Below are 25695 nucleotides of genomic sequence, written 5' to 3' on the forward strand. Positions count from 1 at the left end.
TTTCGGGTTTCCGCATACTAATATCTCTACAACCCTAGCGTCACCGAACCTTAAGTGTGTAGACCCTACGGGTTCGGGAGACATGCAGACATGACCGAGACGACTCTCCGGTCAATAACCAACAGCGGGATCTGGATACCCATGTTGGCTCCCACATGTTCCACGATGATCTCATCGGATGAACCACGATGTCGAGGATTCAATCAACCCCGTATACAATTCCCTTTGTCAAACGGTATGTTACTTGCCCGAGATTCGATCGTCGGTATCCCAATACCTTGTTCAATCTCATTACCGGCAAGTCTCTTTACTTGTACCGTAATGCATGATCCCGTGGCTAACTCCTTAGTCACATTGAGCTCATTATGATGATGCATTACCGAGTGGGCCCAGAGATACCTCTCCGTCATACGGAGTGACAAATCCCAGTCTCGATCCGTGTCAACCCAACAAACACTTTCAGAGATACCTGTAGTGTACCTTTATAGTCACCCAGTTACGTTGTGACGTTTGGCACACCCAAAGCAGTCCTACGGCATCCGGGAGTTACACGATCTCATGGTCTAAGGAAAAGATACTTGACATTGGAAAAGCTCTAGCAAACGAACTACACGATCTTTGCGCTATGCTTAGGATTGGGTCTTGTCCATCACATCATTCTCCTAATGATGTGATCCCGTTATCAATGACATCCAATGTCCATAGTCAGGAAACCATGACTATCTGTTGATCAACGAGCTAGTCAACTAGAGGCTCACTAGGGACATGTTGTGGTCTATGTATTCACACATGTATTACGATTTCCGGATAACACAATTATAGCATGAACAATAGACTATTATCATGAACAAAGAAATATAATAATAACCATTTTATTATTGCCTCTAGGGCATATTTCCAACAGGGAGCACCCCAAGGACACACAAGTTGATCTGTTGATCTCTCCCAGCCGTGTGCGGTGCCCCCCTCCACCATATTCAACCTCGGTCATATCGTAGTGGTGCTTAGGCGAAGCCCTGGGTCGGTAGCAACATCATCACCATCAACACGACGTCATGCTGACGGAACTCTCCCGTGAAGCTCTGCTGGATCGGAGTTCGCAGGACGTCATCGAGCTGAACGTGTGCTGAACTCGGAGGTGCCGTACGTTCGATACTTGGATCGGTCGGATCGTGAAGACGTACGACTGCATCAACCGCGTTGTGCTAACGCTTCCGCTTTCGGTCTACGAGGGTACGTGGACAACACTCTCCCCTCTCGTTGCTATGCATCACCATGATCTTGCATGTGCGTAGGAAATTTTTTGAAATTACTATGTTCCCCTACAGTCCCCCACCTCAAATGATCTGTTGGTGCGGTGCCGGTCAGCCGGAACCTTCATCCGGTCTTGTGCTCTTTTGAGTTGTTGTTGGAGATGTTCTGCCAATACGTCTCGCTCACGGAGCCATGCCTCCAAGTCAGGCGCAATATAATCATCCAAATGGGCCACACCAAACTCGCAGGGCAGATGTCCATATATAACCTCGAAGGGTGTCCTCCCCAATGCTGAGTGGAAGCATGTATTGTACCAGTACTCTGCCAATGCTAGCCATTTAGACCAATTAGCTGGGTAGGAGTGGACCGAGCAGCGGAGGTATGTCTCCAAGCACTGATTCACCCTCTCCGTCTGTCCATCCGTCTGAGGGTTGTACGAAGAACTCGTCTTCAACTCTGTTTTTCTCAAACTGAAGAGCTCTTGCCATATCTGACTAGTGAATATGCGATCCCGGTCAGTGATAATTCCCAGAGGTAGCCCATGAAGCTTGAATATCTCCTGCATAAATGTTTTTGCAATATCGAGGGCGGTGAACGGATGATGCAGTGGCACAAAGTGTGCATATTTGGAGAATTTTTCGACAACCACCAAAATCGCATTGTATCCTCCAGATTTTGGAAGTCATTCAATGAAGTCCAAGGAGATAACAGCCCATGGCCGTTGTGGAATTGGTAGTGGTTATAGCAGCCCTGCAGGTGATACGCGTTCCGTTTTGGCTTGCTGACACATTAGACAGCTTTGCACAAACAGTTTCACTTGTTGTTTCAATCCTTTCCAAGCAAATAGCCTTTTGATGCGGTTGTAAGTGGCTTGGAATCCCGAGTGCCCCCACCGGCTGCACTAGCATGGAGTGCCTAGATAATATGGTGTTGTGCGTCCCCTCCATCAGCTACCCACACCCGGCCTTTGAAACGGAGGATCCCATCATGAAGTTGGAAGTCCGGGTCCGCGGATGGGCTAATTGTCATGCGAGTAAGCAGAGCTTTGGTAGCTGGATCCTTGGGATATCCGTCACGAATGCCAGCTAGCCACACTGACTTGCACACCGACAATGCTGCCACTTCTGCATCAGATATGTGCTCTCGTCTGGACAAGGCATCCGCCGCTCGATTTGTCAAGCCTGCCTTATACTGGATGAGATACTGCGGCCCCAGCAGTTTGGTAAAAGCCCTTTGTTGGATCGGGGTGTTAAGTCTTTGGTCCGTCAGATGCGGCAAACTTTTTTTATCCGTTCTGATGGTGAATTCAGCATGTTACAAATAGGAACGCCAATGATCGACAGCTAGTAACAGTGCCAAGCACTCTTTCTCATATGCAGACAATCCCAAATTGTGAGGGGCCAGTGCTTTACTCAGGTAAGCAATGGGATGGAAATCTTGCATCAGAACCGCGCCGATGCCCGTGGCACTTGCGTCCATTTCCACCATGAACCTTTTCTTGATATCCGGTAGTGCTAATACTGGTGCATCCACCAATGCCTTCTTGACAGCAGTAAAGGCCGCATCCGTGACCGGTGTCCAAACAAACACCACTCCTTTGCGCAACAGGTTTGTAAGTGGCTTGTTGATCACCCCAAAGTTCCTCACAAATTTCCGATAGTAACCGGCTAATCCAAGGAACCCTCGCAGTTTCTTCACGGTATCGGGTACTGGCCACTCTTTGATCGCCTGCACTTTGCTTTCGTCAGTTGACACCCCTTGGTAACTAATGATGTGCCCCAAATAACTGATGCTATGTTGCGCAAACATGCACTTCGAACATTTGGTGTACATCTCATGTTGAGCCAGTAATTGCAAAACTTGAGTCAGCCGCTCCACATGCTCCTCCAAGGTTTCGGTGTGGACAAGTATGTTGTCCCTGAAAACCAACACGCCCTCGCGCAGCACCGGAGCGAGCACTGTGTCAATAGCACCTTGGAATGTAGGTGGTCCACCCGTCACTCCGTACGGCAGCACACAAAACTGGAAATGCCCTTGGTGAGTTTTGAACGACGTCTTGTGATCGTCCTCCGGCAACAAACGTATCTGATGGTAACCTGCACGCAGGTCTAGTTTTGAGAACCATCGAGAGCCAGCCAACTCATCAAGTAACTCATCGATGATTGGCATCGGATAGCGCGATTTGATGGTAATGGCGTTCAGATGTCGGTAATCTACGCAAAGTCGCCAGGTGAGGTCCTTCTTCATGACTAGCAGGACTGGGAAGAGAAGGGACTGGTGCTAGTAGTGATGAGCCCCTTTCGTAGCATTTCTTTGACTTGTGCCTCTATCTCATTCTTCTGCTCAGGAGTGTAGCGATACGGTCGGATATTCACTGGTTTTGTGCCTTCGAGCAGGGGAATAGCATGATCCCATGGCTTACGTTGTGGTAGGTTGGCCGGCTCCTCAAACACAACCTGAAATTGGTCAAGGACCCTTTGAATAATTTATGGAAACTGCTCCTGCTCCGTGGTTACCTCTGTTCCACACAGCAACACTACATGAGCGAACGAATTGGTGTGTTCCATTTCTTCCAACTGAGCTACAGACACTGGTGTGGGTTGTTGTCTGTGGCGGGACTCGACCGGGAGCGTTCTCCTGACGCCGAAACTCGTGACACGGTAGGGCCTCGAAGATTTCCTCCTGCAACAGAGCCAAAGAAAAGCGGTATCCAATTCTTGCGGACGATGTAACACTACACCAGCACGAATTTCAGCACGCAGCCCATCTTAAAATTTAGTGGTGAAGTACACTTGATCAAATCCTGCATTATGAGCAAGTAATTGATTCATTAACTCTTCGAATTGGTTCATATACTCCGCCACCGATCCAGTTTGACAGAGAACTGCAGACTGCCTGAGCTGCGCCTGGTATTGGTTGCGCCCAAATTTACTAGTAAGAGCCTCACACAACTTGTCCCAAGTGAATGATCTAGTGCTTAATTCATGTAACTGCAGCCAACGCGCAGCATTCCCTGTGAAATGCAGCGTGGCAACGCGAACCCATAGATCAGGATGAACTTCATAGACATCAAAATACTTCTCACATCGGGTCTTCCAAAACTGTGGATTATCTCCATCAAATTGGGGAAAATCCAACTTCGGCAACACCCAGTGACCGTGCGGTGCGCCACGGGACGATGTGGGTTCGGCAATCAGAACTAAATCCTTAGATGAGGCGGAATCAAGGGAAGAAGGGAACGCACCCTTGACCGGAGGCGGTTCCAGGGTGGTGACCACCCCGTGTACCTGGCCCCAGGAATCTTGGATCCCGTCGTGGCCAAATGACCTGTGGTGGTCAACGTCGGCACTGGGTGGAGTCGCCGTTGGTCGCCCCATGGATGTAGACGCCACGATCGCGTCTGGAACGGCGAGCGCGAGGTGGAGGGCGATCTTGCCGACTTGGGATCGGAGCTCGTCGAGTTGCTGTTGAAGATTTGTGACCGCCGGTCGCCATAGCTTGAGGGACTGCTGGATCGCCTCCAACTTGGCATCGTTGGTGGCGCGCCCTTCGTTGACGGACTGAAGCAGCGCCGCTAGTTGTTCCTCCATCACCGTCGTCTTCTGGGCTTGCTTGCTGGAGTACCGCGGCCGGGGGTAGGCTGTCTCCAGGGTTGCTGACCTCTGGTACCACTTGTCAAAGGCCTGATCTAGATCCCAAGGGAGAAGAAGAAGGTAGGTGGGCAGAAGGGGAAAGAAGGATGCCGATAAGCGAGAAGGACAGCTTCTCCTTAGTTCTGTTGATTACAATAAACTTGATGCCCCTACTCGGGTCCGCGAATTGCTTATAACACACACACTCACACCTCTCACACGCTGTCGTGCCCAACACGCTCGTCGTCTGGTCCACCAGTCAGCGGTTCGCCTCCAACCTTCACCTTGTCTTGTGGGCCTTCGTCGTCAGCCTCTCGTGCCTGGTTCGATACGACCGTGTACTCAACCGTGACAGTCTGTCAGCTGGCCTCGCGCCAGAGCTCCCTAGTGGCGTCAGCGGGGTCCTCGGTGCAGCGGAGGAACTTGATCGCGACAGTCTTGCCGGTGGCGCGGTGGCACACCTTGACGATGATGCCGGAGCCGCCCTTGCCGATGCCGCGCGTCTCCTCGTAGTCCTCGGTGCCGCACCGATCTATCCGGACGCGCCTCCTCTTGCGGCAGCCGTTCGCTTCTGATCCTTGGCTGGTCGTAGCGTGGCTGGTGTGATCGCATCGAGGACGGCAGCAGGCCTCTTGCAGTTGCGGACAGCCATGGCGGTCGGTTCGATCGACGGCTTGGTTGGACGCGGGAAGGGGTGAGTGAGAGAGGATTTTCTACCATGCACGGGACCTCCCGTGCATGTATGCATGTTTTTTATTCTTGTTTTGTGGGCCCATAGGTATCATATATATAGTGTCTCTAGTCACTAAGTTTCATTCAAACAAATACTTAGATGCCTACTGTATTTTCAAATAAAACTTTGTTTTACTTTCTATTTACACAAATGTGTTTTTTGCGGCAAGATCTTCAAAACAAGACCAATATTGAGTATATATTTTGAAATTACTTTTTTGACGACTAAATCATCAGGTTTCCAACTTGTTTCATCGAAATTCATTAATTCCATACAAAAAAATCAATAATGTGACAAGGTCTTTGAAACAAAAGAAAATCTTGAATGTACTTAGATAAGATTTAAAAATTAAGTCCTCAAACATGGTGACACATTATGAAAATATAACCCAAAAAAAGATTACGAAACTAAAAAAATATTATGGAACCTGGTAAAACATTATGCAACTATCAGCAACTAGTTTTAGTGTGAGTGACTGATTGGTATGGCCAATTGATGAACTACAGCTGCTAGCTGCTGGACTGAGCAATACTAATAAAATATGCATGCATGAATGTGAATCTCCAACAAAATCAAGGAAAACGCTTTCTTTTATCCAACTGATTTCTCGCTGGCGCAAACCGCCTCGCGCGTCGTCCGATCGAGCGAGATCGTGCGGCTCCTATCATCGCGCGCGAGCAACCAGGGATGCAGGCCCGCCCAGGCGGCCAGGCCGTTCAGCTCTCTTTTTTTCTACCACTTGGTGTTAACCTATTGCAACATTAAGTCATTACTCATGCATTCACTTCTCATCCTCATGAGTCACGACCTCACCCTTTCATCTCACATCCACCAGCCTCATGACGCGACGCTCCTCACGGCGATGAGCCAGCGAAACGGGGAAGCGGACGGGAGGAGGGAGAGCGGAGGCGAGCGCATAGTCATCCCGACCGTGGCAATGCTTTCATGACCATGATGACTTCGACAGCCACAAAAATGCACCAACGACTAGGGCGACGAGGCATGCCATGACAACGTTGACGACGAGGCATGCTTCAATGGTCGTGACGATGCTTCGACGACGACGACAACAACGTCGATGAATGGCCGTGGCAATGCTTCCATGATCATGACGACTTCGACGACCACAACAATGCTTCAACGGCGACAACGACAACGTCGATGAATGGCCGTGGCAATGCTTCCATGATCATGATGACTTCGACGACCACAATAATGCTTCAACGACTAGGGCGACGAGGCATGCCATGACAGTGTTGACGACCGCAACCATGCAACAAGGCATGCTTCAATGGTCGTGGTGATGCTTCGACGATCACGACGACGTCGACGACTACGAAATGCTTCAACGACCACCATGACGAGGCGTACCATGCAGAGTCGATGACCTCGGTCATGCAAGGATGCATGCTTCAATGAGCTTTGTGGAGGATCGCCGGTGTTGTTATGAAGCGTCTTCGGACCGCCGGAGCATCACCAGTGCTGCGATGAAGCATCGTCGGGGCCGTCGGAACTCGTCGTTGCTGCAACGGAGCATCTTCGGTCTGCCGGAGAATCGCCGGTGCTGCAACGAAGCATCACTAATATTGTGTTGGAGCATTGCCGCGCCACGGGGGCATCGTTGGTGCTGCAATGAACCGTCACCGGTGTTGTGCTGGAGCATTGTCGTCGCCGGAGCATCGCCGGATTGTCGTGTTGTTAGGCTTTTTTCCAGCTGTGCTTTGAGGCACTGCGGGAGCTACAGGCCGGTGCCACCACGAAGAACAACACGCTGCTTCAAGCGCTTGCAAGCTGACTCCATAATTGATGGGTTACTGAGCATGCAGCAAAAGAGGAGAGATACCGTGAAGTGTGCAGGTGATGTGAGCCGGCCGACGGCTACTGAGATGGCGTATAGAGTGATGCTACCAGGTGCAGTCTGCTGTGAAGCGCCAGTTGCGCAGGCTTGTTGGACCGCAGTCAAGCGCCAGTTGTGCGGGCTGGGACTGCACTGCAGCGTGTGCTACAGGAGTTGAAGACGAACGGACGGCTCTCATCTATCTAATCGAACGGTGTATGAGGCGGTTTATCTTCGGTTTTGCATCAGCCGGATTACGCGTAGTAGCGGCCCAAAATCAATGGCGTGCATGGTAGATATGCTTTTCTGGCGAGCTCAGCATATATTGAAGGCCTATATTGAAACTGAATCGGAAACGAAGAACCTGAATTCGAGTCGGAAATGAACGAAACGTGAATCCGCCATCGGGCGGAAAACGCAGGCAGCAAGGCAAAGAAGCTGTCAGCCACCGTAACTCGGACTGAACTGAATTCCATGGCGAGTCGGCGAGGCAACCTGTCGAAACAAATTGCCAACGCAGAGCATGGATCCATACGGAAGTTCCTCCCTCCCCCTTCTCAATCATCCAAATCGCAAACTCTGCCGCCGCCCTCTCCACCAACCAAGGCAGTTCGTTCGTCCAGCGCCATGGCTGCCCGCAAGCGACCTGCTGCCGTCCTCGACGCCGGCCACGGCCACGCAGCGGCTCAACATCAACAATCGCCGACGTGCTGCAAGAGGAGCCGCGCCTCCATCGGGACCACCGACGACTACGAGAAGGTGGCCCGCCTAGGCAAAGGCGGCTTCGGCGTCGTCCTCAGGATGCGCCACCGCGTCACCAAAAAGAACGTGGCCATCAAGTTCCTCTCCTCCCCCGACGTCGAAGATCTTGAGCGGGAGGCACGATTCCTCGAGGCCTGCGACGGAAACCCTTACGTCGTCGGCTTCGAGGGCCTGGTGTGCGATCCGGCCACCGGCGACACCGCCGGCCTCGTCATGGAGTACGTCGAGGCGTCGAGCCTCCACTCTTTATTGTGGGACAGGCGCAGCGACCCGCCGCTCCCAGAATCCACGGTGCGCGACTTCATGTGGAAGCTCCTGACCGGCGCCGAAAAGATGCACGCGCACGAGCGCCACATCGTCCACCGCGACATCAAGCCTGGCAACATCCTCGTCGGGAAAAACGGGGAGCTCGTCAAGATTTGCGACCTCGGGCTGGCCATGTCCATGTCCGACTGGCCACCGTACAACAGGGCCGGCACGACGTCCTACATGGCGCCCGAGATGATCCTTGGCAAGAAGGACTACGACGCGCAAGTGGACACGTGGTCCATCGGCTGCGTCTTTGCCGAACTGCTCACCGGCAAGACGATGTTCAAGGGCTACCTCGAAGATGACGACGAAGACAAGACAAAGAATGACATAAGGCAGCTGTGGAGCATCTTCTGTGTGCTCGGGATGCCGGACGAGAGCACGTGGCCAGGGTTCACCTCGCTGCCGCTCACCGCCGAGGCGCTGCGACGGCTGCCGGCGGGGTGCAAGTACAGCCGGCTGCGGTATTCTTTCCCTGAAGACAAGCTATCCGAGGAAGGATTTCAGGTGTTGCAAGGGCTCCTCACATGCAACCCCGAGAAGCGGCTGACGGCAGCCGCCGCGCTGAAGCACCCATGGTTCGATGCTCCTCGTTCCGCCGCCGGCGCCGCTGCGAAGGTCGACGCTCTGTCGTTTCCCAAAAAGAAGGCACCAAGGATCAAGTTCATCCCACCGGCCATTCCCCAGAAGAATCTACTCAAAATCCCGCTCGCCGTGTGGAACGCAGCGTAACAAGTGTAATTAGACTCTCTGGATGTAAATGAGCCATCTATGAGCCATCAAGTAGAACTTGATCGCCGGATCGCCCATTAGTGTTGGCTTGCTTTTCTGAATTCTATGTGTCATTGTGCACATGTTCAGAGAATCAGAGATGTGTAATTGTAAGGTTGTGTTCAGAGATTCATTACAGTGCTGACATATGTTGTTTACATGGCCAGTTGTTATTGAGTTATACTGCACAATTTGTGTTGTTTTTCAGAAATCATGAGCTGATGAGAAAATGTGCAGTTCAAATGTTCTAAGTAACAGAAATCTACAGAGTGATGGATGAATTGATATTAAAAATGTCTTGCTGGTGCAGATTTCATGAGAACTTGTAAATTCAGTAATGGTGCTAGTGCAACAATTGGACAAAGGCCTGCTGGGGAGAATGAACCAAATTCAAGAGCTTAGTGGATCATCGCAATCCGGTTGTACCCTTGCACTAAAACTGAAACTATGGCGTGGATCAGCTCTGTTCAAGCATCTAGCTCTGAAGCAGGAAGCAGAGACTTGAGTCTGCAAAGCAGGAGAAGGGCAGGATATGTATAAGAAAGTAAGTTTCAATACCAAAACAGCAGCAATCAGAGTGGCGCAGCGGAAGCGTGGTGGGCCCATAACCCACAGGTCCCAGGATCGAAACCTGGCTCTGATATGTGTTTTTCCACTTTTTTGATAAATTTCCATTTGGACTTCCATTACTTATTTAGCCGAATCTCTATTTATTTGATATACTTTTACCTTCATTCATTTGCTGCATTCTGCCAACTTCTCTGTGTTGGGTTTTTTCTTTTATTTATTTTTCGTTGCTCAAGCATCGTCTGGATTTGAACTTTGGAGTTTGCAGTAGTAGCAGAGATGTCATTTTTCTATGTGTTCCAGCTTCCAGTGTTGTTCCTGGACAGCAGGAGCAACAGCAGAGCTGTTCTGGGCGAGCCAACATTGGCTTGCAGCCCCAGGCGTGCAATGCCATCTACTACTAACAGGTTGCGGGAGCATCTGGACCCGAGAGCCAAATTGGATTTCCGCTACTAACATCTCTTCTTCTGCTGCTGCTCCTTCAAATGCTCATCAACTCAACTTGAGATAGCTCACGCACACTAACAAAGAACAGTCGGGGTCGCGGCAATAAAGGGCAGGAATGTTAATGTCTCTTCTTAGTAATAGAAGTTCAACCACGGGCCCTTCAAAAAAAAAGAGAGCAGAGTACACAAAGCAAAGAACGGGCAAAAAAGTAACCAAAGCAAACAAAACTGAAACTGAAGAAAGGATCTTTCCCTGGCCAATAACATGCAGTCCACTTTGAGCCAAAATTTTCCAATTTTGTGATTTTTTTGATAAATTTCCATTGGTTCGTGTAGTCCACTTTGAGGGCCAGAGTGGAGGCTAAAACAGCTAAATACAGGACTAAACTAGAACTGGAACCTTTACTTGGCCATACCACAATACCCTTTCTACTTTGAGCGCCATGACGATGCTGCATAAACTATGACGACTACTCCCTGTGTAAAGAAATATAAGAGCGTTTAGATCACTAATGTAGTGTTCCCGAGTGGAATGGCAAAAGGCTGACCCATGAAATCTCTTCCAGCGAGCAGGCACTGAGCAACCTGGAGAGCTTTCTTGATCAGGGGAACAATGTGAGCAGAGAACTGCAGATGCGTGCCATAGAAATACTACAGAACTGGCTTTTGATTCGTCGGCCAACCTCTGCACGGGAATAAAAGAAAATCTAGTCAAGAAGCAGTTGCAGATATTCCTTACTGATGATGAAGGGAGAGAAGAAAAGCTTAGAGTTACGGCTGGGAAATCGCGGGCATTACTTTCCAGGATAAAAACTATCTCTATGTTCATAGTGATGGGACAGAATAACATTCTTGATCATCTCAATGAAATACTTGATGCTAAGAACATCACTTACAGCTTCCAGTGTTGTTCCTGGACAGCAGGAGCAACAGCAGAGCTGTTCTGGGCGAGCCAACATTGGCTTGCAGCCCCAGGCGTGCAATGCCATCTACTACTAACAGGTTGCGGGAGCATCTGGACCCGAGAGCCAAATTGGATTTCCGCTACTAACATCTCTTCTTCTGCTGCTGCTCCTTCAAATGCTCATCAACTCAACTTGAGATAGCTCACGCACACTAACAAAGAACAGTCGGGGTCGCGGCAATAAAGGGCAGGAATGTTAATGTCTCTTCTTAGTAATAGAAGTTCAACCACGGGCCCTTCAAAAAAAAAGAGAGCAGAGTACACAAAGCAAAGAACGGGCAAAAAAGTAACCAAAGCAAACAAAACTGAAACTGAAGAAAGGATCTTTCCCTGGCCAATAACATGCAGTCCACTTTGAGCCAAAATTTTCCAATTTTGTGATTTTTTTGATAAATTTCCATTGGTTCGTGTAGTCCACTTTGAGGGCCAGAGTGGAGGCTAAAACAGCTAAATACAGGACTAAACTAGAACTGGAACCTTTACTTGGCCATACCACAATACCCTTTCTACTTTGAGCGCCATGACGATGCTGCATAAACTATGACGACTACTCCCTGTGTAAAGAAATATAAGAGCGTTTAGATCACTAATGTAGTGTTCCCGAGTGGAATGGCAAAAGGCTGACCCATGAAATCTCTTCCAGCGAGCAGGCACTGAGCAACCTGGAGAGCTTTCTTGATCAGGGGAACAATGTGAGCAGAGAACTGCAGATGCGTGCCATAGAAATACTACAGAACTGGCTTTTGATTCGTCGGCCAACCTCTGCACGGGAATAAAAGAAAATCTAGTCAAGAAGCAGTTGCAGATATTCCTTACTGATGATGAAGGGAGAGAAGAAAAGCTTAGAGTTACGGCTGGGAAATCGCGGGCATTACTTTCCAGGATAAAAACTATCTCTATGTTCATAGTGATGGGACAGAATAACATTCTTGATCATCTCAATGAAATACTTGATGCTAAGAACATCACTTACAGGATAGTAGCATTGGAGATCTTGGAGAATCTGTGCACTCACTGTACATTGGACAAGGATTATCTCAAGGAAGCCTTGCTGCCAAAAGTAAGCTTAAAGACCCGTTCATCTGCTAATTACATAAAAAATTAGCCAGCATGACAATAGTTTTGAATATACTCTTTTAACAGTATATCATCTGGGCAGTGATTGTATTTCCACAAATTACATTATTGTTGCAGGTCCTCACGCAAGTACTGGCCAGTAAACGAGACCTCCCCATAAAACAAAGAACAAATTCTGCACGGGATGAATTGCAGTGTCTTGCAAGAGTGACCGAGACAGTAAAGGCAATTGTCGCAATCAAAAAACATGAAGAAAACCAGGCAATTTCTGGACCGGGTGATGATGAAGAAAACCAACTGCCATCCAAACAAGGAATTCCAAGAAGCTGTTATCGCTTACCTTGGTGATGTGTGTCAGTGCAAATGACTTTCAACGATGTGGCTCGAGAGATTCCCCTCCAAGAGGGTGAATTTGTTCGGAACCTCAAGGCTATAGTAGAACAAAGCTGTGAGGCCAGAGCTGATTGTCTAAGAATCGTGAAGCTTTGCGGCCAGATTGCGATATTAATGCTGCAGCGTGACCATGTCACCGCGGACTTGGAGGAATGTGTGAAGTCCTTGTGTAAGGCCTCAAAGATCATGTCTAACCTTAAAAGTTGCATGCTCTTTGCTGGGACTGATTGCGGAGTGAAGAAGACTGCTAGGCCTCTCCTCTCCGACATTGCCGAAAAAGCGAGCCAGTTGGTTGGTAATTAGAATGTAACCGCTTTCTATCTTCGTGTTGTACTATGTATCAGGAATAAAAATCATGCCCTCGCCTGCTATCTTGGTTGCTTAATCTATCTTTATTAAATGAAGAACTTAAATCCTTACAATCATTCTCGGCCACTGCTATCACGCAGGGCAAAACTACACTGAACGATACAGCCGCAGTCTCCTACAACTTTCCAACTTGAGCCAAACAATCTGACCCCACATTTGTGGTTGGCAATGTGAATAACAGACCACTGTTTTGTGTGTAAAACATGGATCTGCAAGATGCAAAACAGCACCAAAACTATGTTTTTTGACACTGGATCATAATAAGATTTCAAAGGAACACTAAAATTACTTTAATATGAACTGTTACAAAAAATGTGAAGCAATCACATGAAAACAAAATGGATGACATGTCTTTTTTAGCACATATACTCACTTGCTGTCTTATGCTTTTCTGCTTCACAAATAAGGGCATGCGCACAGTTAGATAGCAGAATTTTTCCTAATACCCATTTGTTATGTATGAGCTTATACGACTGAAATTCTGGTAAAGACTGAAAACTTGGAATGTCAGTGTCATTACATACTACAGGCAGTTTTTGTATCTGGTTATTCTTAGATATCGTCTTCCATGTATCCCACTTCTGAAACCTGAGTTTTATAGCAGCTTTATTATCCCATCTCTCGTGTGGCCTGCATACTTTTTGGAATGAGCAGAAATTTATTCAAGCCGTATTTTATTTTTATCAAACCATGCAGAAGGCCAGCATGTGAAATACATAGAAGGAGAAGAAAGGGACCAAAGGCCCAAGTCTGAGTACACAAAAGTACCACTGGTTTAATGATGTCGTAATTTTTTTGCAGGTCAAAAAGAACTAGTATCAGTTTTATCTATTTCTTATAATTGTAATACATATTGCATGCAGACTCTAAGTAACACCATGATGGCAGCAGCATCATAAGCTTCTTTTCAGTTTACAGATCACCTAGAAATTCACTACGCAACAGGAGAATCACCTTGCTAAGAAAATTACCAGATTATTCCAAATGCACAAGGATAGTTCTTCATTTGTTCGTCATCTGAAGAATGTATCAAAGATAATCAAAAGTCAACGGCAAAGAATCAGACATTAATCAATACGAACAGAACTAAAAACACAGCTACAATACACATAATATCTAGTAGTCTATATACAACCCGATGGTTTTTAATGTTCAAACAATTTTGGAATTTGAAAAGTTAGAATGGTGATCATCGACTGAAAGATTCACAGAAAGATCTTCACAAAAGGCAATTATATATCAGAACAAAATTTGAAGGATAATCTCTGAAAATAAACTATCTTGAAACAGAACGGTACAACACTAACAGAATTAAGCAATAAAATAATAGCTTAGATAAGCTGATGTACCAATGGTTTAAATCCCGGCAAAGGAGTCCCTCCAGATTAATCTTTCAGTAAAACAATATTAAATAGGAGCTCCTAACTCTAAAGCGCGCCGCCTAACTGCAAATTTCTTAACAGACAAATCATACTAAAATACTGACAATTTGTGCATCTCTTGGACTTAACCTGGAGAGAATAACATATTTTGATCGATAGGAGAGCAGTGCTAAACTGCTCATATAAATTCCTCTGTAACCTAAAGCGTATAAATGATAAGGCATTATTAATGCAAAAAGGAATAGCATTAAATCTATGCAGACAATTAAGCAAAGCTAAATTACTTTCCTAGATTTCTTCTACACGGGATCAAATTTCGCATGGAACATCGACCTTTCACTGAGATAACAAAATAACTAGTACTCCCTCCGTAAACTAATATAAGAGCGTTTAGAATACTAAAGTCTAAATGCTCTTATATTAGTTTACAGAGGAAGTACTACTTACAAGAAAAGAAGATGCCGGATAACTTACATACAGCAGATCAACATAGAGCAATCCCCTTTCCGCCCTTCACATGTGCTGAGAAGCCTCTTATTCTCAGCACTTTGACTCGCCGGTATGCCGTACGCTACTGCTGCACCGAGCTGTCTCTGTTAGGGGCAGAGAGAGGTGAGAGTGAGGCCGTCAGATAGGGAGGCGAAAGACTGAAAGTGTGACGGCGCACTGACTCCTGATCTATCGGGCCCTCCTATCGTTAATCTTGCGATGAGAGCCTGAAGACTGGTCGGTCAACGCATGGGCTGTAGGTACGCGGAGCACAGGTGGCCAAATTTGACGGGAGACCGAACCTAGGTAGTGCGCTGGCGATGGAGGAAGAGAACGGCGGCCGCTGGGCACGGCACGGAGAAACCGGGAAACGGCGGCCGCTGGGCTCGAGGAAGGAGATAGGCCGGACTCCACGCAAAAAAGGAAAAAAAAAAAGAGATAGGCCGGACGTGAGCGTTTGGGCTTGGAAAACCGATCTGATCTAACGGCTCACAGGTGCCCCCGGTTTCCCTAAAAAAAGGCTAGTGCTACAAATCAACCGGCTGATGCCATGAAGATTTAAACCGCCTCGCTGGCCGTTTGATCAGCCCCACAACACCGTCGGATCCCTCCTCTCAGCCGGTTTGAACGGTCAGCGCCCAAACGATCTCCTTCCCACATCGCACAACAACCCCCTTCCCTCCTACAATCTTGCAGCACCTGCAGCCGCCGGCGAGTACTGCATCGGAGCCCAAGTAGCCGTCGCCGACGCTTCACTGTAGGGAGAACATCGGCGCGGCGGCGCTCCATCGAAGCACCCGACGCCGCAGGCTATGCTTCATTGAAACACGTGCCGCTCTGATGATGCTTCAGTGCAACCCTGGCGGCCACCGGCGAAGGTCCATTGCAGCATTGGTGGCCACCGGTGAAGGTCCATTGCAGCACTAGACGGCTCTCGACGGAGCTTCATTGCAACATCGACGGCCCCCAGGCGAAGTCCATCGGCGACAACGTTTCATTGCAACCTCGGCAGAGCTTCAACGATCCGGTGGTGTGATGTCTACTACGTAAACTTCTTCTTGTAGACGTTGTTGGGCTTCCAAGTGTAGAGGTTTGTAGGACGGTAGCAAATTTCCCTCAAGTGGATGACCTAAGGTTTATCAATCCGTGGGAGGCGTAGGATAAAGATGGTCTCTTTCAAACAACCCTGCAACCAAATAGCAAAGAGTCTCTTGTGTCCCCAACACACCCAATACAATGGTAAATTGTATAGGTGCACTAGTTCGGCGAAGAGATGGTGATACAAGTGCAATATGGATGGTAGATATAGGTTTTTGTAATCTGAAAATATAAAAACAGCAAGGTAACAAGCGATAAAAATGAGCGTAAACGGTATTGCAATGCTTCAAAACAAGGCTAGGGTTCATACTTTCACTAGTGCAAGTTCTCTCAACAATGATAACATAATTAGATCATATAACAATCCCTCAACATGCAACAAAGAGTCACTCCAAAATCACTAATAGCGGAGAACAAACGAAGAGATTATTGTAGGGTACGAAACCACCTCAAAGTTATTCTTTCTGATCGATCTATGCAAGAGTTCGTAGTAAAATAACACGAAGCTATTCTTTCCGTTTGATCTATCCTAGAGTTCTACTAGAATAACACATTAAGATACAAATCAACCAAAACCCTAATGTCACCTAGATACTCCAATGTTACCACAAGTATCCGCGGGTATGATTATACGATATGCATCACACAATCTCAGATTCATCTATTCAACCAACACAAAGAACTTCAAAGAGTGCCCCAAAGTTTCTACCGGAGAGTCAAGACGAAAATGTGTGCCAACCCCTATGCATAAGTTCACAAGGTCACTGAACTCACAAGTTGATCACCAAAACATACATCAAGTAGATCATGTGAATATTCCATTGTCACCACAGAAAAGCACATGCAAGACATACATCAAGTGTTCTCAAATCCTTAAAGACTCAATCCGATAAGATAACTTCAAAGGGAAAACTCAATCCATTACAAGAGAGTAGAGGGGGAGAAACATCATAAGATCCAACTATAATAGCAAAGCTCGCAATACATCAAGATCGTGCCGAATCAAGAACACGAGAGAGAGAGAGAGAGATCAAATACATAGTTACTGGTACATACTGAAGGAAATATGCCCTAGAGGCAATAATAAAGTTGTTGTTTATATTTCCTTATATCATGATAAATGTTTATTATTCATGCTATAATTGTATTAACCGGAAACTTAGTACATGTGTGGATACATAGACAAACAGAGTGTCACTAGTATGCCTCTACTTGACTAGCTCGTTGAATCAAAGATGGTTAAGTTTCCTAGCCATAGACATGAGTTGTCATTTGATTAACGGGATCACTGTTAGAAATATGCCCTAGAGGCAATAATAAATTGGTTATTATTATATTTCCTTGTTCATGATAATCGTTTATTATCCATGCTAGAATTGTATTGATAGGAAACTCAGATACATGTGTGGATACATAGACAACACCATGTCCCTAGTAAGCCTCTAGTTGACTAGCTCGTTGATCAATAGATGGTTACGGTTTCCTGACCATGGACATTGGATGTCGTTGATAACGGGATCACATCATTAGGAGAATGATGTGATGGACAAGACCCAATCCTAAGCCTAGCACAAGATCGTGTAGTTCGTTTTCTCAGAGCTTTCTAATGTCAAGTATCATTTCCTTAGACCATGAGATTGTGCAACTCCCGGATACCGTAGGAATGCTTTGGGTGTGCCAAACGTCACAACGTAACTGGGTGGCTATAAAGGTGCACTACGGGTATCTCCGAAAGTGTCTGTTGGGTTGGCACGAATCGAGACTGGGATTTGTCACTCCGTGTAAACGGAGAGGTATCTCTGGGCCCACTCGATAGGACATCATCAAAATGTGCACAGTGTGACCAAGGAGTTGATCACGGGATGATGTGAGTTACGGAACGAGTAAAGAGACTTGCCGGTAACGATATTGAACAAGGTATCGGGATACCGACGATCGAATCTCGGGCAAGTAACATACCGATGGACAAAGGGAATTGCATACGGGATTGATTGAATCTCCGACATCGTGGTTCATCCGATGAGATCATCGTGGAACATGTGGGAGCCAACATGGGTATCCAGATCCCGCTGTTGGTTATTGGCCGGAGAACGTCTCGGTCATGTCTGCATTGTTCCCGAACCCGTAGGGTCTACACACTTAAGGTTCGATGACGCTAGGGTTATAGGGAAAGTATGTACGTGGTTACCGAATGTTTTTCGGAGTCCCGGATGAGATCCCGGACGTCACGAGGAGTTCCGGAATGGTCCGGAGGTAAAGATTTATATATGGAAAGTTGTTGTTCGGGTTCCGGGAAAAGTTCGGGTTTTTTCGGTATTGTACCGGGAAGCTTCCAGAAGGTTCCGGAGGATTCCGGAGGGATCCGGAGGTCCGGAAAATGTTCCACCACGTCCAATACAGCAGCATGGGCTGTAAGGGGGCGCCCTAGACTTAATGGGCCAGGGGCACCAGCCCCCCAAGGCCCATGCGCATGGGAGAGGGGAAACCCTAAGGGGGAGGACCTCCACTTGACTTGGGAGGTACTCCTCCCCCCTTTGGCCGCCCCCCAAGGCCCATCTAGGGCTGGCCGCACCCCTTGAGGGGGAAACCCTAGATGGGGGGCACAGCCCTCCCCCTCCCCTATATATATTGGGGTTTTGGGGCTGCCCAACACATGAGAACATCTCTCTTTCAGCGCAGCCCTACCCCTCTCCCTCCTCCTCCTCTCCCGCGGTGCTTGGCGAAGCCCTGCGGGATTGCCACGCTCCTCCATCACCACCACGCCGTCGTGTTGCTGCTGGATGGAGTCTTCCCCAACCTCTCCCTCTCTCCTTGCTGGATCAAGGCGTGGGAGACGTCACCGGGCTGCACGTGTGTTGAACGCGGAGGCACCGTTCTTTGGTGCTTAGATCGGAATCAACCGCGATCTGAATCGCTACGAGTACGACTCCCTCATCCGCGTTCTTGCAACGTTTCTGCATCGCGATCTACAATGGTATGTAGATGCACTCTCCTTCCCCTCGTTGCTAGATTACTCCATAGATTGATCTTGGTGATGCGTAGAAAATTTTGAATTTCTGCTACGTTACCCAACAGTGGCATCATGAGCTAGGTCTATGCGTAGTTTCTATGCACGAGTAGAACACAAAGTAGTTGTGGGCATCGATTTTGTCAATTCTTCTTGCCGCTACTAGTCTTATCTTGTTTCGGCGGCATTGTGGGATGAAGCGGCCCGGACCGACCTTACACGTACGCTTACGTGAGACAGGTTCCACCGACTGACATGCACTAGTTGCATAAGGTGGCTAGCGGGTGTCTGTATCTCCCACTTTAGTCGGAACGGATTCGATGAAAAGGGTCCTTATGAAGGGTAAATAGAAATTGGCATATCACGTTGTGGTCTTACGTAGGTAAGAAACGTTCTTGCTAGAAACCTATACAAGCCACGTAAAAACTTGCAACAACAATTAGAGGACGTCTAACTTGTTTTTGCAGCATGTGCCTTGTGATGTGATATGGCCAGAAGATGTGATGAATGATATATGTGATTTATGAGATTGATCATATTCTTGTAATAGGAATCACGACTTGCACGTCGATGAGTATGACAACCGGCAGGAGCCATAGGAGTTGTCTTTATTTTTGTATGACCTGCGTGTCATTGAATAACGCCATGTAAATTACTTTACTTTATTGCTAAGCGCGTTAGCCATAGAAGTAGAAGTAATCGTTGGCGTGACAACTTCATGAAGACACAATGATGGAGATCATGATGATGGAGATCATGGTGTCATGCCGGTGACAAAGATGATCATGGTGCCCCGAAGATGGAGATCAAAGGAGCAAAATGATATTGGCGATATCATGTCACTATTTGATTACATGTGATGTTTATCATGTTATGCATCTTATTTGCTTAGAACGACGGTAGCATAAATAAGATGATCCCTCACTAAAAATTTCAAGAGACGTGTTCCCCCTAAATGTGCACCGTTGCGAAGGTTCGTTGTTTCGAAGCACCACGTGATGATCGGGTGTGATAGTTTCTAACGTTCGAATACAACGGGTGTTGACGAGCCTAGCATGTACAGACATGGCCTCGGAACACATGCAAAACACTTAGGTTGACTTGACGAGCCTAGCATGTACAGACATGGCCTCGGAACACAAGAGACCGAAAGGTCGAGCATGAGTCGTATAGAAGATACGATCAACATGGAGATGTTCACCGATGATGACTAGTCCGTCTCACGTGATGATCGGACACGGCCTAGTTTGACTCGGATCATGTATCACTTAGATGACTAGAGGGATGTCTATCTGAGTGGGAGTTCATTCAATAATCAGATGAACTTCATTATCATGAACATAGTCAAAAAGGTCTTTGCAAATTATGGCATAGCTTGCGCTTTAGTTCTACTGGTTAACATATGTTCCTAGAAAAAAAATTAGTTGAAAGTTGGTAGTAGCAATTATGCGGACTGGGTCCGTAAACTGAGGATTGTCCTCAGTGCTGCACAGAAGGCTTATGTCCTTAATGCACCGCTCGGTGTGCTGAACCTCAGCGTCGTTTGTAGATGTTGCGGAACATCTGACATACACGTTTTGATAACTACGTGATAGTTCAGTGCGTAATGCTAACGGTTTAGAATTGAGGCACCAAAGACGGTTTTGAAACGTCGCAGAACATATGAGATGTTCCGAGGACTGAAATTGGGATTTCAGACTAGTGCCCACGTCAAGAGGTATGAGACCTCTGACAAGTTTCTTAAGCCAGCAGACTAAGGAGAAAAGCTCAATCGTTGAGCATGTGCTCAGATTGTCTGAGTGCCACAATCGCTTGAATCGAGTGGGAGTTAATCTCCCAGATGAGATAGTGATGGTTCTCCACAGTCACTGCCACCAAGCTAGTAGAGCTTCGTGATGAACTATAACATATCAGGGATAGTTATGATGATCCTTGAGCTATTCGCGATGTTTGACACCGCGAGAGTAGAAATCAAGAAGGAGCATCAATTGTTGATGGTTAGTAAAACCACTAGTTTAAGAAGGGCAAGGGCAAAAGGGATACTTCTTGAAACAGCAAGTCATTTGCTGCTCTAGTGAAGAATCCCAAGGTTGAACCCAAACTCGAGACTAAGTGCTTCTGTAATGAGAGGAACGGTCACTGAAGCAGTACTACCCTAGATACTTGGTAGATGAGAAGGCAGGCAAGGTCGACAGACGTATATTGGATATACATTATATGAATATGTACTTTACTAGTACTCCTAGCAGTACCAGGGTATTAGATACCGGTTCGGTTGCTAAGTGTTAGTAACTCGAAATAAAAGCTGCAGAATAAATGGAGACTAGCTAAAGGTGAGATGACGATATGTGTTGGAAGTGTTTCCAAAGTTGATGTGATCAAGCATCGCATGCTCCCTCTACCATCGAGATTTGGTGTTTGCGTTGAGCATGATTGGATTATGTTTATCGCAATACGGTTATTCATTTAAGGAGAATAATGGTTACTCTGTTTATTTGAATAATACCTTCAATGGTCTTGCACCTAAAATGAATCTCGATCGTAGTGATACACATGTTCGTGCCAAAAGATATAAAATAGTAATGATAGTACCACATTCTTGTGGCACTGCAATTTGAGTCATATTGGTATAGAACGCATGAAGAAGCTCCATGTAGATGGATCTTTGGACTCAGTCGTTTTTGAAAAGATTGAGACATGCGAACCATGTCTATTGGTATATATGCATGGAGAAACTCCATGCAGATGGATCGTTTGGACTCACTTGATTTCGAATCACTTGAGACATGCAAATCATACCACATGGGCAAGATGACTGAAAGTCCTCGTTTTCAGTAAGATGGAACAAGAGAGCAACTTATTGGAAGTAATACATTTTCATGTATGCAGTCCAATGAGTGCTGAGGCATGCAGTGGATATCGTTATGTTCTTTCTTCACAGATGATTTGAGTAGATGCTGAGTGTATTTACTTGATGAAACACAAGTCTGAATTATTGAAAGGTTCAAGTAATTTCAGAGTGAAGTTGAAGATCGTCGTGACAAGAGGAGAAAATGTCTGTGATATGATCATAGAGATGAGTATCTGAGTTACGAGTTTGGCACACAATTAAGACATTGTGGAAAGTGTTTCACAAGTAATACCGCCTGAAACACCATAGTGTGATGGTGTGTCCGAACATCATAACTGCACCCTATTGGATATGGTGCATACCATGATGTCTCTTATCGAATTACCACTATCGTTTATGGGTTAGGCATTAGAGACAACCGCATTCACTTTAAAAGGGGCACCACGCAATTCCGTTGAGACGACACCGTTTAGAGAAACCTAAGTTGTCGTTTCTTAAAAGTTTGGGGCTGCGATGCTTATGTGAAAAAGTTTCAAGCTGATAAGCTCGAACCCAAAGCGGAAAAATACATCTTCATAGAAAACCCAAAACAGTTGGGTATACCTCCTATTTCAGATCTGGAAGCAAAAGTAATTGTTTCTAGAAACGAGTCCTTTCTCGAGGAAAAGTTTCTCTCAAAATAATTGAGTGGGAGGATGGTGGAGACTTGATAAGGTTATTGAACCGTCACTTCAACTAGTGTGTAGCAGGGCACAGGAAGTTGTTCCTGTGGCACCTACACCAATTGAAGTGGAAGCTTATGATAGTGATCATGAAACTTCGGATCAAGTCACTACCAAACCTCGTAGGACGACGAGGATGCATGCTACTTCAGAGTGGTACGTGATCTGTCTAAGATATCATGTTGTTGGACAATACTGAACCTACGAGCTATGGAGAAGCGATGGTGGGCCCATATTCCGACAAATGGTTAGAAGCCATAAAATCCGAGAGGATCCATGTATAAAAACAAAGTATAGACTTTGAGAGTACTACTTGATGGTCGTAAGGCTGTTGAGGTAAATGGATCTTTAAGAAGAAGACGGACATGGACGGTAATGTTACCGTCTATGAAGCTTGACTTGTGGCAAAGAGTATTTCCACAAGTTCAAGGAGTTGACTACGATGAGATTTTCTCATCCGTAGCGGTGCTTAAGTCCGTCGGAATCATGTTAGCATTAGCTGCATTTGTGAAATCTGGCAGATGGATGTCAAAACAAGTTTCCTTACCAGTTTTCGTAAGGAAAGGTTGTATGTGATACAATCAGAAAGTTTTTGTCGATCCTAAGGATGCTAAAAGGTATGCTAGCTCCAGCGATCCTTCCATGGATTAGAGCAAGCATCTCAGAGTCAGAATATACACTTTGATGGAGTGATCAAAGTTTTTGGGTTTATACAAAGTTTGTTAGAAACTTGTATTTACAATAAAGTGAGTGGGAGCGCTACAACATTTCTGATAAGTATATGTGAATGACATATCGTTGATCCGAAATGATGTAAAATTTCTGGAAAGCATAAAGGGTTGTTTGAAAGGAGTTTTTCAAAGGAAGACCTGGATAAAAGCTACTTACATATTGGGCATCAAGATCTATAGAGATAGATCAAGACGCCCGATGATACTTTCAAAGAACGCACACCTTGACATGATTTTGAAAGAGTTCAAAATAGATCAGCAAAGAAGGAGTTCTTGGCTGTGTTACAAGGTGTGAGTATTGAGTAAGACTCAAGACCTGACCACAGCAGAAGAGAGAGAAAGGACGAAGGTCGTCCCCTATGCTTTAGACGTAGGCTCTACAGTATGCTATGATGTGTACCGCACATAAAGTGTGCCTTGCCATGAGTTGGTCAAGGGGTACAATAGTGATCCGGAAATGGATCACATGACAGCGGTCAAACTTATCCTTAGTACCTAGTGGACTAAGGAATTTTCTCGATTATGGAGGTGAAAAGGAGTTCGTCGTAAAGGGTTACATCGATGCAAACTTTGACACTAATCCGGATGACTCTGAGTAGTAAACCGGATTCGTATAGTAGAGCAATTACTTGAAATGGCTCCAAGTAGCGCGTTGTAGCATCCACAAAGATGACGTAGATATTCGTAAAGCACACACGGATCTGAAAGGTTCAGACCTGTTGACTAATAACCTCTCTCACAAGCATAACATGATCAAACCAGAACTCATTGAGTGTTAATCACATAGTGATGTGAACTAGATTGTTGACTCTAGTGAACTCTTTGGATGTTGGTCACATGGTGATGTGACCTATGACTGTTAATCACATGGTGATGTGGACTAGATTATTGACTCTAGTGCAAGTGGGAGACTGTTAGAAATATGCCCTAGAGGCAATAATAAATTGGTTATTATTATATTTCCTTGTTCATGATAATCGTTTATTATCCATGCTAGAATTGTATTGATAGGAAACTCAGATACATGTGTGGATACATAGACAACACCATGTCCCTAGTAAGCCTCTAGTTGACTAGCTCGTTGATCAATAGATGGTTATGGTTTCCTGACCATGGACATTGGATGTCGTTGATAACGGGATCACATCATTAGGAGAATGATGTGATGGACAAGACCCAATCCTAAGCCTAGCACAAGATCGTGTAGTTCGTTTGCTCAGAGCTTTTCTAATGTCAAGTATCATTTCCTTAGACCATGAGATTGTGCAACTCCCGGATACCGTAGGAATGCTTTGGGTGTGCCAAACGTCACAACGTAACTGGGTGGCTATAAAGGTGCACTACGGGTATCTCCGAAAGTGTCTGTTGGGTTGGCACGAATCGAGACTGGGATTTGTCACTCCGTGTAAACGGAGAGGTATCTCTGGGCCCACTCGGTAGGACATCATCAAAATGTGCACAGTGTGACCAAGGAGTTGATCACGGGATGATGTGAGTTACGGAACGAGTAAAGAGACTTGCCGGTAACGAGATTGAACAAGGTATCGGGATACCGACGATCGAATCTCGGGCAAGTAACATACCGATGGACAAAGGGAATTGCATACGGGATTGATTGAATCCCCGACATCGTGGTTCATCCGATGAGATCATCGTGGAACATGTGGGAGCCAACATGGGTATCCAGATCCCGCTGTTGGTTATTGGCCGGAGAACGTCTCGGTCATGTCTGCATTGTTCCCGAACCCGTAGGGTCTACACACTTAAGGTTCGATGACGCTAGGGTTATAGGGAAAGTATGTACGTGGTTACCGAATGTTGTTCGGAGTCCCGGATGAGATCCCGGACGTCACGAGGAGTTCCGGAATGGTCCGGAGGTAAAGATTTATATATGGAAAGTCGTTGTTCGGGTTCCGGGAAAAGTTCGGGTTTTTTCGGTATTGTACCGGGAAGCTTCCAGAAGGTTCCGGAGGATTCCGGAGGGATCCGGAGGTCCGGAAAATGTTCCACCACGTCCAATACAGCAGCATGGGCTGTAAGGGGGCGCCATAGCCTTAATGGGCCAGGGGCACCAGCCCCCCCAAGGCCCATGCGCATGGGAGAGGGGAAACCCTAAGGGGGAGGGCCTCCACTTGACTTGGGAGGCACTCCTCCCCCCTTTGGCCACCCCCAAGCCCCATCTAGGGCTGGCCGCACCCCTTGAGGGGGAAACCCTAGATGGGGGGCGCAGCCCTCCCCCTCCCCTATATATATTGGGGTTTTGGGGCTGCCCAACACATGAGAACATCTCTCTTTCGGCGC

The 25695-nt window shown here is 46.7% G+C and overlaps 1 protein-coding gene and 1 long non-coding RNA gene across 9 annotated transcripts; one reads left to right on the forward strand and one right to left on the reverse strand.

Annotated features, from left to right (window-relative positions):
• Positions 1-8083: 8083 nt before the first annotated feature.
• LOC109773089 (putative cyclin-dependent kinase F-2) lies at positions 8084-9495 on the forward strand. Its single transcript, XM_020331786.4, has one exon. It carries the CDS (start codon positions 8084-8086, stop codon positions 9257-9259), a length of 1176 nt encoding a protein of 391 aa, XP_020187375.3. The 3' UTR covers positions 9260-9495.
• A 1104-nt stretch (positions 9496-10599) lies between these two features.
• Positions 10600-15418, reverse strand: LOC109773087 (uncharacterized). Of its 8 annotated transcripts, none has more exons than XR_012182375.1 (7): positions 15168-15418; positions 14971-15089; positions 14086-14131; positions 12249-12357; positions 11208-12037; positions 10860-10996; positions 10600-10788 (listed from the first exon to the last, which is right to left on the reverse strand). It is a non-coding gene; the product is annotated as an uncharacterized lncRNA (long non-coding RNA). The 8 variants fall into 8 exon arrangements; XR_012182372.1 differs by adding an exon at positions 12457-13744 and having other exon boundaries at positions 10600-10996; XR_012182374.1 differs by having other exon boundaries at positions 10600-10996; positions 14975-15089.
• Between the last annotated feature and the right edge of the window lie 10277 nt (positions 15419-25695).

This window comes from Aegilops tauschii, chromosome 4 (genome assembly GCF_002575655.3).
Source record: "Aegilops tauschii subsp. strangulata cultivar AL8/78 chromosome 4, Aet v6.0, whole genome shotgun sequence".
In the NCBI taxonomy this organism is placed as follows: Eukaryota; Viridiplantae; Streptophyta; class Magnoliopsida; order Poales; family Poaceae; genus Aegilops; species Aegilops tauschii.